The sequence below is a fragment of the Ciona robusta genome, chromosome 4, assembly GCF_009617815.1.
Source record: "Ciona robusta chromosome 4, ASM961781v2".
Taxonomy (NCBI): Eukaryota; Metazoa; Chordata; class Ascidiacea; order Phlebobranchia; family Cionidae; genus Ciona; species Ciona robusta.
The window spans coordinates 5,084,107-5,101,109 of record NC_143238.1 but is presented as its reverse complement, the minus strand read 5'-3'; the positions used below and the strand labels follow the sequence as shown (position 1 = coordinate 5,101,109).

The following is a 17,003-nucleotide window of genomic DNA, read 5'->3' as shown; positions in this document are numbered from 1 at the left end:
TGGAGTCAACAAAAGATTCCTGCTGTTACATTGTTTATATGTTTTTTGCGCCGTGTGATTAGCATATAAATTATAAATATAAACAAAGATTAAATAGTATTTCATGTGCTCAATTGTTTGCAGAGCTAAACAAGTTTTCGGTTTAACCATAGTACCTAGGTCACATCTGGTTTAAAATTTCTGTAATTATAGATCAGTTTTCTATTGCGCGCTTTTTTTCAAGTCTCTTTAATTTCAATAATTTGTTTTGCGTTTTTTGTTTTGTTTATGTTTGTTTTTATTGTTTACGATTACTGTAATGCTAAAAATGTTTGTTTAACAAGATTTTTGACTAATTGTTGTTAAGTAAAGGATATTGCGATTGGTGCAATAATTGCTTTATACGCTTATTTATTTACAATCGCCGAAAATGGACGACAATTACGACGAACGAATTCAGAATCTTCGCAAAAGGGTAATATAAGTATTTTTAAATCTATTGATAATTAATTTACATCGTATGATATCCCGTGTATGTTTTACCTGTATTTTGTGATTGCCAAGTACTTTAGGACATTGCTGCAAAGCAAATATGCAATCAATGTTTGAGTGACCACATGTTATGTAAACTCGTCACATACCTGCATTTTAAATTCGTGGTTTAACTTAAAAATTATGTCTTGCTTAGAAATATTTAAGAACATTAAAGATCTGAGTAGTGGTGTTAAAGTTGCTTTTTTACAGGTTGTATCTAACGCACTAACCAACCAAGAAAAGAAACAGTTTTCTAATTACTTCTTACACTTAAAAGACAATAACATTGGAAAGTAAGTTGTTTTATATGATGTAAAGATTATGCAATATGTATAACCGGGATTTAAAAGTTTCATTTTACATAGAGAATATTTAAAATTATTTGTTTTGCGCAAATTTGACTGAGATAATTTATTTGGCGCTAGATTATTATGAATATATGGCAAAACTAATTACAAATTTTAATCCCTACAAAACTTTCAACTATTATATTTCTTAGACGAACTGGAAAACCTATTAAAATTACTGATGATGTTTACAACCTGTTCGTATCTTCACCAGGTACTATTATGTAGTTGTACTTGTGTATGCCTATAAATCACACTTTGATTTTTTCATGTTTATAAGCCAAATCATTGTCAAAGAACTTTAGTGAAAAACTATATTACCAGTGCCACATTAAAAATGCTTACTGAGCAGTAAAATGGAACTAAAATTCTTGGTTGCAACTTGCAATTATAATGTTATGATCATTGCTTGTGAATACGTCACATAGTTTCCAATCATTTATAATGACTATATTGCAATGCACATGAACTAAAACTCAACCATATATTCAGCCAGTAGTGAATATGACGAACCAAGAGAAACAACAGATTCTGGGATTAGTGGAACTGGGATGGAAGTGGTAGGTTTAATTAAAATGAATTATAATTTTAATATGGATATGATATTGTATTCATAATTTTTAAATTTGAATAAAAAAATTTTTAAATTTGAATCAATTTTCCCTTTTGCCGTTCTTCTTACACCAGGGACCCAATATTATAATGATTATTTCCTAATTTAGGAAGTTGCTGAGAAGAGTTCTGTTGTGAATGATATTGTACCTCAAGCCAGTTTTGTTTCTGAAAATTCCACCCCAGGTATTGATTAGCTATATTTTCATATTTCTAGTTAATTCACAGTGGAAAAAGTCCCTTGGTCTCTAATGCTTAGCAAACAAAAAGTTTGTGGCCTTTCTGAAGCACCACTTTCTGGGTCCTTACACATACATTCCATTTTACCTCATTATTTGTGGTCTTAATTATCCTACTGAAGATAGGAGACTAACATGCAATTTTTTGCTAGCTAAGGATTACAGCCTATAGGACCTTACAATTAATCAGTAATATGAAAATAAACCCTCATTTTATCTTAGGGATCGAATCTTTTGCCCCACCACCGACAGAGTTATGCACCACAGTAATAGAACCAATGTCGCAATTCCAACTCACTAAAGACGGGACACAAGATGGAAGTTTTACTTCAATTCCTTCGAGTCAAACTGTCAACGAAACTGAGTTAAATAAAGCAAAAATTAATAAAAGGTAACTATTCTATTACTTTTAGTTGAGAAGGCGGATTTTATTTTTTAATAATGAAAACGGCTCTGTAGGTTAACATTTGGAAAAAATTTCATACACTTATTTTTAGACTTACGTTTTCTGAAAGAATGAAATGGACTCGAACACCTGTGCCAAATCAACCCACCAAGGTACTTATAAACAACTATGACCAATCAACTATAGATATATATATATGTATTGATGTATATATATAAAATAAGAGCACATTTGGTTGGCAAGGCAGTTTATAGTTAATTAAATATGACAACACTGAATGCAACCTATTTCCTTAGGGAAGCTTTGTAGCAGCTCAACTTACAGCATTTTTAAATTCCTAGACCTGTCTTAAATTGTAACGTGCCAAATATGTCACAACAGGTGTTTTGGTTAATTCAAATACATTTTATTCACATACAGAATGTTACTTCTGCATCAATACATGGATTATTTGAAGATAATTCAAAACGCAATAAGTCATCAACTATAAATAATATCCCACAAGTAAGTAATAACAAAAGTCCTAATTGTGTTTGTGTAATTAAAACCAAAGTATGTTTAAACAAAGTTTTTTTTTAATTTGTTGCTATACAGATATAAACTGTTTTCCTACTATATATTTTTGAGCTCCTTTGGTTACCTTTGCGGACTTGTGAATTTAGTTCAGAGTTAGACCATTACCTCATTAAAGGTTACTAGTTTCAATATGTGTTATGCTCTGCTTTATATATATTAAAATGTTACAGCATTACATTTATTCGTTGTATGTAACAGACCAACATGGATGTATCAGATGATGGATCATATAATTCATTTGATTCTCAGTTTGTGGTGGAAGATTTAACTGAGACATCCAGGTTAGTAGTTTGTGTATAAACATTAGATGCAAAGCATTTAACATGCGGGGAGGTGTTATACATCTTACTTACCCTGCGTGCATATTCTGCCACCCTAAACTTGAAACAAAGGACCTTGTTTAATGCACAATTTCTGACCTTGAACTTGTACTTGTTGTGCATATTGTTTGCTGTAGGAATGGCTGCTATGTAGGCTGTAGATATTAATGTTAAATATCAAGCTATTGTAAAAGATTATATTGCCTTAAACAAATATCATGGCTTTCTTATTTTTTGGATTTACATTCTTTGAATGAATGGAAAATACAGCTACTTATATTTGACACCAATGGTATACTAACAATATTCTTTATGTTCAGACTTTCCAAAAAAGCAACGAAACAAAAGACAACTTCTCCAGCAAAAAGACCTTCGACTGTAAAAAAGAAAATTTCCCAACGAAAAAGTTTGGTGAGTGTCACGCAATTATATATATGTCTTTACCTTATAATTAAAAAGACATTATTATTACTAAACTATAAGCTTGCCCCTCTAAATTATTGTTTTCATATAAAAACTTTGATTTTGCGATAAGGTATAGGTTAGTTGTGTTTTCACAATAAACTGCGATGTTTTAAAAAAATAATAAAACATAATACCTCATTATGACATGTTTCATTCATAGAAAACTTCCACTAAAGATGCAAACAAAACATCTTCTGGTGATAAACAAGTTTTCAGGTAAGTTAATAATAATGGATGATGGTATAATTAAATTGTTTCTGCCTTCAATAACATAAACAAATTTTAATAAAATGCAACAAAGTTTTGTTTCTTTTCTGTTGCAGTTACTGAATTTTGAATTACATACATTTACTCGTCTACTATTAGGATTCTGGAAAAAATACAAAGTGAAAACTGCTACAATATCACTATCAGATAATTTTTTTATTTAGGTTCAAAAAAATGTTTCTAACTTTTTTGCAGATCTAAATTACAGTCCCCTAAGAAGCACACAAGAGTCACTGAGATACCTCTTCAAAGGGAAACTAGTCTCAACATTGCCAATGAAGAACATGATATGATTCCAAACAGCAATGTAGAACAACAACCATCAGACAATACTAAAGTGTAAGTTTAAAATGTTCTTTCACTTTAGATGTTAAATATTAATACCTTAATGTTTAGTATACTTATATTTTCTAGTGCATAATTTGTGTATTGTAATCACTGTTTTTGCCCTGCAAAAATAGGTTACGTTTATTCGTTTATTTTTCTGTTCAATCATTCTTTGTTTAATTTATTTTTTTTATTTTTAACAAACATTTTTAAGCTGTTTGTCTAGCATATTCTGTGTTTAAGGATTTAACTGACAACTGAAATAATAAAATATTTATAAAAATTAAATATTTACTTTATTATAGGAATGATCAAACTCAAAAGAAAAAGCGCAGAAACACAGCAAGAAAATCGGTATGTTTATATGTTGATATGATATTAGATATTTAGTTGTTGCAGCCACCTGACACAACAACTCTTACCAGATAAACAATTCAAAAGTAAATAAAGTTAATCGGATGGATACTACAAAGCACAAACAAAGTCTTGAAAAAAGGTTTGTTTTACGTAATTGTACATATGTATTGAGTGTTGTTTTTTTTCAGGGTGTGTAATATACTTTATAATTTATACCAGCTAACTTTTATTTCAAATGAACTAAAAGTGAAACAGGATTTTTATAACGTCATACTTAAATTTATTGACTTGTTAGGTTTGTGCAAACAAATAAAAATTGTATTTTTTAGCAATCAAGTTTCTGATGAAATCCCTGGTGTGAATACTTCACCTATTATCAATCATACTGTTCAATCTGCAACAAATCTACCAGAAAATGACTCTGATCTTGATTTGGATCGTACCCCAACCCCTGAAGAACCTGTAACATACACAGAACACCTTACAGTGTTACCAGACAAAAATATATCAGTGTTGCCGGAACAAAATTCATTAAAAAAAGTTTCCAAGTCAAACAGAACAGCAAAAAAATCTATCGGCAAACGTAGGAAAAGGTTTTCTAATTTAAATGATGTTGAAAATGAAGTAGTTAATACTGAAGGAGTTTCTCCATCAAAATTACGCCGAATTTCAACCAAGAAGGTACAGAATAAAACTCAAACTTCCAATGCAAGCCAACTAAAGGAATGGTTAAACACAGTAAGTTGTTTTTAAATTATCATATTTTATGTGGCTAAGGTCTTTTTTAAGGACCTGGCATATAGACAAGATTTGAGATTACCCCATGAATTTTCGATAAAGTAACTGCGTTGCCTATTCTGTCAAATAACATATAATTTTTAAAAGTTTTATTTGGTATAAAAATATTCCTGTTGTGATAATGTATCAATGACAACAAAGTCTTAAACAATTATTATTTTTTTATTAATACAGAAGTAATGTATTGTTGTGTCATTAACTCAATTTAACTTAGGAATCTGGAGGGGTAGAGGAAAATAATGTTCACTTGCCGTCCAAACCAACTAAAACCAAAAGAAAACAAGGTAATTTGCCGTATTATTTATGAACAGTTCATATTCTAATTGTTGCAACTATAGGACGTCCTCCAAAGAAAAAGAAAAACGAGAATTTGGAAACTGTTGGTGCAGAAACTGTACCCCTTGCTCCAGAACAAAGAATATCCAGTGATCTTGGTATATTTGTTTGATCATATGTATTTTGTATGAGTAAATCTAGATATCCGGATGTATAACTTTATGGTTGCCGAAAGTTTTAGAAACAGGTATGACTGTTTTAACACTTCAGTTTTTACCTAAAAATGTTTTTTTTTCTTGTTAAAGAGAGGAGCAGTGTCAAAGTATCTTGCATTCACTACTATAATCAATGAGCTTTCTAATGTTTGACACCCATGTCACCCCTATGCCACATGAAGACAACCAATACACAATAGAACCTTTTGTCCCAAAAAACAATGATTTTTTACCATTGCATTATATTGTATTTAATATATTATTCTTGTGTAGTTCAATCAGATCTCACCGAAGATGTAACGGAAACAATCCATCATGCTGTCTTTCCTCATGTTGATCAATCTTCTATCATGAATCCTAATGACATGTGAGTTGGTGATAAAAAAAATTAACCTTTATCAATAATGATGCATCAAGGTATTGGGTTAATAGGCCAAATCTTACCTAAACCCTTAGCCTCGCCCATATAGATTAGAAATATAGAAGAAATTACAATGAATCACAAATTTACAAATATATATTTGTATGATATAAATAAAACATTACATTGCCAACTATAATTACAAAACAGCATTATCCAGAATGACTTTACAATTTGACATTGTTCTTAATTCTGATACTACTTACATTTTGAGTGGAAAATTGAATAAAAAAATTAAAATGACGAATATTGTTTTTTTTTTTCAATGCAGTATATCCTTATATAAATTGTTAATTCTTAGGATAAACATTGGCAAAGCAATGATGGGCCCTCCTGCTTCTACCCCCCGTCGTGCTAAGAAACATAGAAATATAATTCCCCCGGAACCCTCGCCTCCTGAAGCTGATGAAATTGGTGAGGAATTTTAACATAAATACTAACTTTTGTCATGAACATGTATCTGAACTATTAATTTAACTCTTCTGGGCAAAATATGTAAAAAGGATATAAACCATGATAATGTCTAGGGGTAAACAAAACATTGGTACTGCAAAATTAATTCTTTTAACAGAAAATCTGTTTACCTAAAAATTATCTGATATTACTAACAGCCACAGGTTTGGCACCTACGGCTCTAATCACCGGACCGTGGCTACAACCACTGTGCCGTGGCTTAATAATGTGCCACGACTCCATAAATAATCTTAACATTATCTTATCTCCCTCACAGATATAGAGAATGAGGAATCGTCAGTTTCAAACTTTGATGACGATAGTTATTCAGAGAGAGTTGATCCAATCAGTGTTGAACTTACTAAGTAAGTAGTTTTGGTAAATGTTCTTTATCAGGCATATTATTAGGGTGATACGCTGTTTCTTAGAACAAGCAGAGCTAAAGAATTACATTTTTCTAACCCTTTTTTTCATTGTCCTTTTATATGAATGAAAGTAAGAGTTAAAACAAAGTAAAGGATGTAATATTTTTATTTGTTAATTTTTAATTCAGCAATTCCAACCAAAGAGATAAATCGAATGAGAAAACCAAATCACCAGAAAAGAAAAAATCAATTCGATCTTCGTCAAGAAATCGCCACACTGGGTATTTAACTATGAACGTGGTATTTGTATTTATGTAATAGAGAATTGAATTTAGAGTAAAAGTTTGATCAGCGTTATTTGCTGTCAGTTCTTGTGATTGGTTTGTTTAGGGTCATGTTAATAAGGAGGTATTGCTCATTACTGTTAAAAGGGTATCTATCTTACCCCTCTGTACCTCTATATATATTTATGATTATACAGGGGGGAAGATGACACAGACGACACGATTACTCACTCTCCTGTTAAACAAAAACGGAAATATCAAAAGAAAAAACAAAATCGGTTTGTTTTGTTTTATAATTATATTCTTTAGACATTGAATTTTTTTTTTTTTTTAATTTAGTTCCAACCATCAAGAAACAGAAGCGGATAAAACCGTTGAATCACCAAGAAAAACGTATGTGAAACAAAAAGTTAAAAAAGCCAAGTAAGTTCGGGTGTCTGATAAGTAATACTAATCCCATTTAAAAAAACTGCCTAATTCAATTTTCATCAGTAGCTTCTGTTCAGCTACAAGACTGATTTCAGCTAAATAAAACTTTCTATAGAGAAGCTTCTAGATTGCCTGGTGGTACAATCTTTTATTAAACTGTGGTAATTATGTCATTTTCTTCTTGATAGATCTGGTTCCAAAAATACTTCGTCTCAAAATAAAGAAAACAAGCCAAAACCAAGAGGTGAAAAGAAGAATCGTGGCAAATATAACAAGTCTCATAATAAGTAAGTTTCATTTTTTCACTAAAAAGTAAATTTGTATCTTGTGTTTTTTAATACGACCATTACAGCTCATTTATAATACAGTTGTCTTTATTTCTCATGTCTAAAAACTAAAACCATCTTCACTGATTTTAAAACAGGACTGAATTTTATTCAGTGATAAGTTTGTATATGTAAAACTTTATAACAAAAAGTGTTTTTGGATATTATTACCTCTAATTCATTTTACTTTGACAGAACACAGAATTTGTTTAACCCCTACCCAGTTGAACTAAGTAAGTTAAATTTTATTTTAATATTTGTTACTCTATGTTGGCGTATCACTTGATAAGTTGATATAGAACTACTTTTATACGAAGTACTCTTTATGTAATTCGTTCAATATCATGTAATGTTACACAGTTGTGCCAGACATTTATTGTGTCTATATAACAAGCCTTTTTTTGTAATGTGGCTTTGTTAAAAAAAAACTAAAATAACTTATTAGTACATAGCTTAAAGTTTGCCTGTATATGTCATATTTGCTTTTGATTTATTATACAGTAGGATGGGGAAAGATGGGACACTTTTTAACTCTATTTCCTCGTCCCATTTAGTAGTAAACAAAGAACATTCAAAGAAATATGAAACTATTTCCTCATAGCTCTCATAGACCGTTGTTGATTGTTTAAAACACCATCAGGATATCTGGATATTATGTGCTAAAGGTGTCCCATCTTCGCCCACCCTACTATATATAACGTTGTATTGATTTTAACTCGTTCTACATTACCAGTTGTGCCAGACATTGTGTCGGTGGCAGATGAAGGTTTAAGACGAAGTAAACGTGTTCGAACCCGACCGCTGGATCCATGGGAACATATAGTTTATGGGTAACTTGGAGTCTTGTTTTATATTTGTATTATTTGTATATTGATGTTTCAGAACTTTTATAAGCTATGCAGTGTTAAAAATTATGCTGTAACATAATTTCCTAAAGGAATTGTGTGTTGTGGAACATCACAGTAGAGCTTGTTGGCACATGAAAAACAGGCTCTAGTGAACTGTGTTGCGTTGTTTGTAAAAAACTTTCGGTGTTGCATAAATTAGGTAAACATGAGTGTTTTAAAATATGATGTTCCGCACCAGACTAAAAAAACTGGCTTTAAAATATTAATGTATGTTTGCCAAAATCGTTAAACTAATCGCATCTAAACACTCACAAACCAATATTTTCTCCAGAGATAATAATGAACCTATATCAGTAGAAATAGAAGACTCAGTAAAGGCGAATATGGGTAAGTGGGATTATCACAACATAATGTTATATTTATTGTTTTTAAATCAACTTTTTTTGATGACAATTTTTTACATTTCGGAAAATCAGCAATTTTTTAATTTTGAAACCAGCACTTTTTTACTGTATATTTATTTATTTTTTTCAGTTAAAATTTGGAAAAATGCTTCGATTTTAGCTCCAGCCGTCATACCTGCTAAACTTACTAAACAAAAACCGCTGAAAAAAAACAAAACCACAGCAAAAGCTAAAAGAGGCCGCCCAAAATTGCAAGATCAAAATGTGCCACTTATTTCTTCACACAGTAAGCTGTTTTTAAGTATTATATTTCTAACTGTGTACAGTATTATATGGGTGAGATCCTATAATGAGGCATGCCAGTGGACCTGGGATTTAGCACTGAGTTGCGATTCATCCATTTCGTAAACGTTAATTCTAAAGGATAATGCATAAAGAAGTTCAGTGTATTGTAAAGCTTATTTATCATACTAGACAAAGGAAACAACAGAGTCATTGCAAAAGGGTATTAGGAGAAGGAAATATATACACATTGCTTTTCACAACAACTGTAAACATACTAAAAGTGATTGCAATTTGTAACATTTTGTGCAATATACAACGTGGTATTAATTTAAATAGTATTAGTAATAGTGGAGATTGTGACATAATGGCTTCATTGCTAATGTAACAAAAAACACTAACGCTAATGAAACAGGGCCATGTACAATATTCAAGTAATTTAATGTCTGATAAAATATTAAACTTTTAACAGGAATGGAAAACAATGAAGTTTCAGAACCAGAGGATTTACAAACATTAAAGAAAAGAAACAAATCTCATGTATTATCTTATTTGAGTGGCAAGTTTTACTTTTGTTAACTTATTTTTTAATATTTAAGGTCACAGTGTATGTGGTATTTAAACATTAACTACATACATTAACGCTGAGACGACTGGGTACTTTATATATGGTAACCTTGACATTTTAATTAGGGTTAATGTTGTATACTTATAGTGGCATACCAACAAAAAATCAAAATTTGTATAAGAGTTAATTCCGTTTTAAAATGTCTGGTTGGAAACGGTAATCTTGTATTCTATCTAGTTAAAATATTCTAATATAATTTTTCTAATATAGAAGAAAGTGAAAATGAAAATGTTGCATCTGTTGATAATTATGATGATGTGGTGGAACAAGCAGAACATACAACTGAACATGGTGAATATTTCTACTCTATGTGGGTCAGGTCCCACTGCATGGCATACAATTTCTACTCTATGTGGGTCAGGTCCCACTGCATGTCATACAATGTCCTAGGATTTAGGCCAGGATTGTTCCATTACCCTAAATATTTAGTTACATGTACCAACAAAGTGAATGATAATCTTCCTTTTTAAAAAATTATAATATAAAACAAGCGATTCAATGGTAACATACGTATATTCTATATACTTGAGGTCTCATGGCGAAGCCCGCAAAGGACCTGGGAATTAGGCTAAATTTGCATTTTGACCCAACGTTGCATACACATATTTCTATTTTATATGGGTAGGGTCGTAGACCAAAGCATGCCATGAGAACTTAGATTTTAGGCAGAGTTGCCCATCACCCCTACACTCATTGACTAAGTTGGTAGTTCTGTTGACTTTTCATTCATGTTTAATATATCGTTCAGAGCGGCAAATAGAACCTGAAATTCCACAGCAGAATACAAAGGTGGATCATGTAAGTGAAACATCTCACAAAAAAATACCAAGCAAAAGGGGAAGAAAAAAGAAAACTATTGGTAAGACTTTTACTCTGCTTGTTCATATACACCTAACATCAGGATCAAATGTGGCTTTCATTTGTTGTTCTAAACTATAATGTCGTCCATGTTGGAAAGAGTGGGAAGACACGTCACCCCGAGCACTCCTAACTTTACACCTACCTACATAAGATATTGTACATTTATTGCATTTCACTTTATTTTGTTGTTTAGAACCACAAACAGAACCGGAATTACCAGAGCAAAATGCAAGGGTTAATGAAACAGGCGAAACATCTCATAGGAAAAGTAAAAGAGTACAGAAAAATAAAAACAAAAATATTGGTAAGTTTACTTCATGTAAACAATATAATAGAATAAATCATTTATTAAACTTTAAAATATCCTTTTAGTAGCTCATCTGATATAAAATGTAGTGTATTTCCGACATCTTGTCTGCCATCAGGCATGGCTTTATCAGGGAATGTCTGAGATCTACTACATTTCATACCAGATGAACCACTATAAGATTATTTACATTATGCCTGGTAGCAGAAGTAAGAGAATTAGAGTTCTAATCTGTAAAAGTGGTTAAATATATAATTATTTCTTAGATGATGAGAGTAAGCTTACATCACAACCCAACAATACTTACAATTCAACAAATCAGTTACAAACAACAACAACATCCGCCCTTGATATAAACAACAGTAGTATCGATATTGTTGTCAAAAAGAAAATCGTAACTTTGGGTAAGTAATATAGGGAACTTTATTGTTAGGTTTTGTAGTTTTTATGATTTTTATTTGGTGTTAGCATTTTTAACAGTTTCGGTTGTTTATTATTGATAGCTATATGATAGCAAAAATGGATATATGATAGCAAAAATGGAAGGATAAAAAAATCTGATATTATAAAAAAAATGATAGCAAAAAACTTTGTTTTTTATATTAAAAGCAAACTAGTTAAATAAATAGTGTAAATAAGATTATAACCAATATTTACATCCAGGCACCAAAGAATTTTTTCATCTCCCGGAAAATGAAATTTATTTCAATGGAAATGGTGAGCCATGGCAAGACAATGATCCAATCAAACACAGTAAAGGAATCTCAAACCAAGGTTTTTCAATGGGGTCCATGGTTATAATGCCTGGGGAGCGGAAAGAGTTGTCAAGAATGAAACTCAACACACTTGTAAGTTTTTTTATAATTTCAAATACATTTTTGTAAGGGGTGTTAGGGTTTTCTATTATATGTGGATGAGATTCTTGTCGATGACCTGCGATTTAGACCAGATTTGACCTTTTGCCCCAAGACATAGGGTGTTACAACCCATTATGGGCCACTGGGTTGGAGCAATATCCGCTAACTGATGCACCTTTTGTTATTAGTATTGAGTATTGAACCCGGTGTCCTTTCATTAAAATGCAAGTCACAGTGCCAAGTCTTTGATCTAGATAGTTGTAATGCTTATAAACAGGCCCTGCTTTTAAGTTTACAAATTTTCATTATATATGTTATATGAAGGCAAAATCTTTTTTTTCAGTCTTGCGTCGTATTATCTGGCACTATTGAAGTAGCTTTTGGTGGCAGAGAAGTAGTTGTCACACGTGGTGCTTATTTCTACATCCCTCCAAAGAACGAGTATAGTATAACCAATGTAAGTCCAGTAGAAGAAGCAGTTCTGCATTACTCCCTTTATAAAAACTGCCACCCACTTGGACAGTTAAATGATAGTGTTGCTACCAACCAGTGATTTTTGTATTGAAATGTTTTTACAAATTGACACACACATATTTTTGCTGCCATGTACAAAAATGAATTTTAGTGTCACATTTTTTGTTTTTTTATATTTTACTCTTGTTTATTTTCGTTTAAAGTCATAAAAGCTTGTTTTAATGATGCCCGAAAAGTTAGTTGTTTTACCAGATACAATACAACACAGTTTCAAAAATTGAGCCTGAAATTTCTTCTTAATCCCCACAAAGTAGCAGTTACGTGACAGTTACCGGTCGCTGTCCCCCATACGTCATGTACTCTGTCTTGTACATTTTCGGGACGGACATAATCTCTTTTGAACCTGGTTTTGCAATCACCCATGGCGTGTTTACTGGACACGAGAAAATTTCTTTGACTTTAACATCAGATGGTTTCTTGTATGATTCTGCCACCAATGTGTTTAAACCTGAAGTAAAAGTGTAAAATTTAGTTGCGATAATGTTAAGTGAAATTATAAAAGATTCACAAAAAGCTATATTATATGAAAAAGTAAATTTACAGAGTATTACAAAAGTCTGTTTAAACCTGAAGTAAAAGAAGAAAATTTAGTTGCGATAATGTCATTGTTAACTATAATAACAGAAGGTTTACAAAGCATCATTTGTTGAAGTAAGATAACGTGTAGCAAAGGGCCATTTTTACATAACTCATTGGAAAGTTTTGTTCTACAGTTAAGTGTTGTGACAATAGTTGCTCAGTAATAATTAAAGGGAATTATATAAAACAGAATTGTAAATTTAAATGATGCATATGTATCAATGATCAAATATTCCATCAGTAGAGCAGCCTTGCTTTTCTAATATTTTTATCACGTGATTTTGCAAATAAAAAGCTGGTTGTTTAAATTGTCAGCCCCATAGTTACTTGTGTGTAAGGGGGCACAAGGTGTTTGATACAGCTATATTATAACGACTATTGTTGCCGTGCGAGAATAAATACGTTATATTCATTTATTGGAAAATACCAATATTTAGTAAGGAATCAGGTCGGATTCAAACAGATTAAATTTTTACCTTGGTGTGGCACTGGAACCATTGGTTTGGGAAGTCGTGGAATTTTTGAAGCTGATGGGAACCAGGTTGGGTCTCGCAGTGGTGGGCGCTCTCGTGGAACTGAATCTTTGGGTAGGGGGTTTAATTTTGACCCATGTCCCCAAGCTTTGGGGTATTCCTCACACTCCCAGTATGTTGGGGCGTCTTTTTTGGGGTAATCCAACAGTTCCTCTCTGTATTGAAAGTAAGTTATTGCTTTCATGTGAGCATGGATGCCGTGGACACAAAATTATATAATCACCTACGAAATGACATTCGTGGTAACTCGTAAACAGGCATGAGGTGTATGAAACAGAACACCTATGTTGTAACAAATGCCGTTGCCTCGCCACACAAGTTTAAATACGCTACATTTTCATGACAAGATACTTTTTCAGTTAGGAAATTGTTTTATTCAGAAGAGGGTAATGTTGCTGAAGTAATTTGTAGATAATATATTATAATTTGCACAAATCTTAGAATCTACTTTTAGAATTCATAAATGTATTATAATTTGGAATTACCTCTTAAATGACCGGTATGCTTTCTGCGCGGAGCTGAAATACATATCATTCAAACTGAGTGTTCCTTTATCACGAATAAAAAAAGGTTTTGCAGACATGGCTTTGTTTTGTGTGCTTGCTATCACTTTCTGGGAAGGACCACTTTTATGGTGTTGGGACAAGTTAAAAGGTTGAGGTCCAGCTTTGAAATTGGTGTCAAGAGATAAACCACGGTCTCCAGTGTATTTTGCTTTCATTTCTGAAGATTGAAACCCCATGGTAAGCGGTCGCCTCCATTCTCTAACTTTCAACTGTAAGGTAGGAAAGTGCTTTTTATTAAATTTTGCTGTGTTACGTTTTTTTACTTTGTTGTTGTTGGAAGAGACATATCAGGTTAAATAAAGACAGAATAACATTCTGTATAAATATAAACTGTATTGTTCATACAGCCTACCATCTATTGTTCTTTTGATACATAATAACAATACAGAAAGTCTACTATTTATATAAAACTGGGATATATTTTGACACCTTTATGCCAAAGTTATTATAACAAGTATTGGCTACACTGAAGTTTATCCTAAATAAAAATACTGGTACAAAATATCCTTCTTAAAAAATAAAAATTTAAAAGGAAAAATTTAGTAAATATATATAGACTGGTTTAACAAATAGATGACAGCAACTAAAACTTTTAAAACACTGATATAAATAACCTTACATGCTGGTTTCTCCTTGTGCGGTTGGTCAACATGGTTCTTCAATATAACTACCAACTTAAACTTTCAACCTTTTTTCTCAATAGTCGATTGTTTCATTTACAATACACTATGTTTTATGATGTCATAATCAAGCTAAAGATAATAAATTACCCAAAGGGAAATTTTGTTTCTGGATAGTAGTAGGTAGCCTATGTCCTGGATAGTAGTAGGTAGCCTATCATGTACTAAACACCTATATACAAAAATCTACCAAAGTTCTGATCTGAATATTCTGTGCGTAATAGACCTGTATAACTATATTTTAAATTATAGCTTTAGCTATTGTGACAACTGTGCAATTTTATTTTTATGCATCAGTCTCATTTTTCTCTTCCTGGTCACAATTTTTCTCCTGCTTCATCTTGGATTTCTATATGCATTTATTCTGTTTAATTTTAAAGTTCTAGCTAAACCATTATAGTCTGTATTATCGCTTTCTGCGAAGATTTTACTGTTTGTCATTTTCTATAACATGGCACTTATATTTTATCTTCCTTAACAATAATTCTGCATAACTTATATTTGAAAGTTCAATTTTCTTAAACTGACATTCTGGCTACAGCTTGAAACATAATTGATACAAGAAGAAGAAAGTACAATAAATAACATAAAACAATAAAAACAGCATGATCATGACAAAACCAACTTTTATCTTGTGGTAATTTCAGGCACAACACTTTACTTTGTGGGATAGCTTGCCCATCGCTTTACCTTCTCCACATTGTCTTTGACGTAATGAACTTTCCATGAACCTGGTGATTTCTTGTAGCTTGGGTGGGCCAACACACCCCCTATATGTTTAAAGTTGTGTGTGGTACCTGTGGTAGTATCATAGTGGTTTATAACTTGGTCATTGGGGGTTACTTTGTCCTGTGCTGTGAGTGGGGGAGGCAACTCATCATTGATTGTTCTCTGAAATGATATTGTAGTGATTGTTGTGTTATATTTAAAATAGTAACGAACAAACGCAAGCAAACATGAATCAAAATTAAGAAAAATGAGCAGGCTACTTAATTGCTTGGCATTTCTGGCATGTGACTATTTTTAAAGCTGTAATTAAATTATACATCACATACCTGCAATACAATATAAATATGTTAAAACATATAAATGGGGCTTCCAGACTACGATTACTTTTAAGGGTTGTGTCAAATATGAAGAATGTTGAAAATTTTTTTGAAATTAATATTGAAAGAAGGATAAAAGTTGCGTCTACAGATTAGAAGTTTTCTACCTTACCCCATGTACTTACTTGAAAATTGGACGGTGGAAAGTAATAACCCTTTGAATAATAATGTCCTCTTCCCGTGCTGGTAAGATTTAAGTCATGTCGATTAAAATCGGATCCCACTTCTCCGTGACCGTGGCGCAGCTCCATTTTAAATTAAGTATAAATGATTAGGCAAAAATTTTATTCTTGACAAGAGCGGTTTGGCTTCGTTTTGTACAAATAATAGCTGATTGCTTATTCAGAACGCGGGAAATAAAAGAAACGCTGTTTTGGTAGCCATTAGCAACGGAAATGTCAACATTATCACGTGATATGGTTATGGTTCATTGCTCATAAGCATTAACGTCGAAATGCTCTTATGTTTTATATATATTTCAACACATCTGGTTTACAAAAGGAAGTTCGAAATTAAAAAAATGCATTTTATTTGTGAATATATCCATATTTAGTAGTAGTTTATTAGTGATGAAATCGGGAAGAAATGTCTTGGCTCAGTGTTTCCGAACATAAAATCAGAAACTTTTAAATCTGGAGAGCAGATAAATTACATAAATACAGTTAGCACAGAAAGTGTTCAAAAACTAAATTGTTAAAATCCGCATTTTTATCTAAATAGATGAATTAAAGTTCGTGCAATCCAATTTTAATTTTTAAAGTCAACAATGTTGTCGAAACACTGCAAACGAGCCAAGACTGGCGAAAACCAGACAACGTTTGA

General features: G+C 31.8%; 2 protein-coding genes across 2 annotated transcripts; one reads left to right on the top strand and one right to left on the bottom strand.

The window, feature by feature from the left end:
* Window positions 1-283: 283 nt before the first annotated feature.
* Window positions 284-12,934, top strand: LOC149736965 (uncharacterized). Its single transcript, XM_089877158.1, has 35 exons — window positions 284-454; window positions 724-806; window positions 1,013-1,074; window positions 1,353-1,420; window positions 1,583-1,658; window positions 1,934-2,102; window positions 2,209-2,269; window positions 2,538-2,621; window positions 2,892-2,974; window positions 3,334-3,424; window positions 3,639-3,694; window positions 3,941-4,084; window positions 4,378-4,426; window positions 4,498-4,568; window positions 4,759-5,167; window positions 5,442-5,511; window positions 5,566-5,661; window positions 5,992-6,085; window positions 6,441-6,553; window positions 6,870-6,957; window positions 7,146-7,238; window positions 7,439-7,519; window positions 7,581-7,664; window positions 7,859-7,957; window positions 8,192-8,229; window positions 8,730-8,826; window positions 9,176-9,231; window positions 9,379-9,534; window positions 10,003-10,089; window positions 10,369-10,449; window positions 10,907-11,017; window positions 11,213-11,323; window positions 11,593-11,730; window positions 11,990-12,174; window positions 12,527-12,934. The coding sequence occupies exons 1-35, from the start codon at window positions 410-412 to the stop codon at window positions 12,734-12,736; spliced, it is 3,639 nt and encodes a 1,212-aa protein (XP_089733284.1). The 5' UTR covers window positions 284-409; the 3' UTR covers window positions 12,737-12,934.
* On the bottom strand, window positions 12,816-16,570 carry LOC149736964 (stabilizer of axonemal microtubules 3-like). The gene is made up of 5 exons (XM_089877172.1): window positions 16,307-16,570; window positions 15,766-15,966; window positions 14,315-14,604; window positions 13,773-13,984; window positions 12,816-13,165 (listed from the first exon to the last, which is right to left on the bottom strand). Exons 1-5 carry the CDS (start codon window positions 16,430-16,432, stop codon window positions 12,975-12,977), a joined length of 1,020 nt encoding a protein of 339 aa, XP_089733298.1. The 5' UTR covers window positions 16,433-16,570; the 3' UTR covers window positions 12,816-12,974.
* Window positions 16,571-17,003: the final 433 nt, after the last annotated feature.

Bases quoted from the DNA above. Each gene is read 5' to 3' on its own strand.
- LOC149736964 (XM_089877172.1), bottom strand. From the start codon at position 16,432: ATGGAGCTGCGCCACGGTCACGGAGAAGTGGGATCCGATTTTAATCGA. The intron at 14,605-15,765 runs GTAAAGCGATGG...CCTACCTTACAG, and splicing joins TCAAAGACAATGTGGAGAAG to TTGAAAGTTAGAGAATGGAG. The intron at 13,985-14,314 runs GTAATTCCAAAT...CTTTCAATACAG, and splicing joins GCATACCGGTCATTTAAGAG to AGAGGAACTGTTGGATTACC.
- LOC149736965 (XM_089877158.1), top strand. From the start codon at position 410: ATGGACGACAATTACGACGAACGAATTCAGAATCTTCGCAAAAGG. The intron at 2,103-2,208 runs GTAACTATTCTA...ACTTATTTTTAG, and splicing joins AAAGCAAAAATTAATAAAAG to ACTTACGTTTTCTGAAAGAA. The intron at 8,230-8,729 runs GTAAGTTAAATT...CTACATTACCAG, and splicing joins CCCCTACCCAGTTGAACTAA to TTGTGCCAGACATTGTGTCG.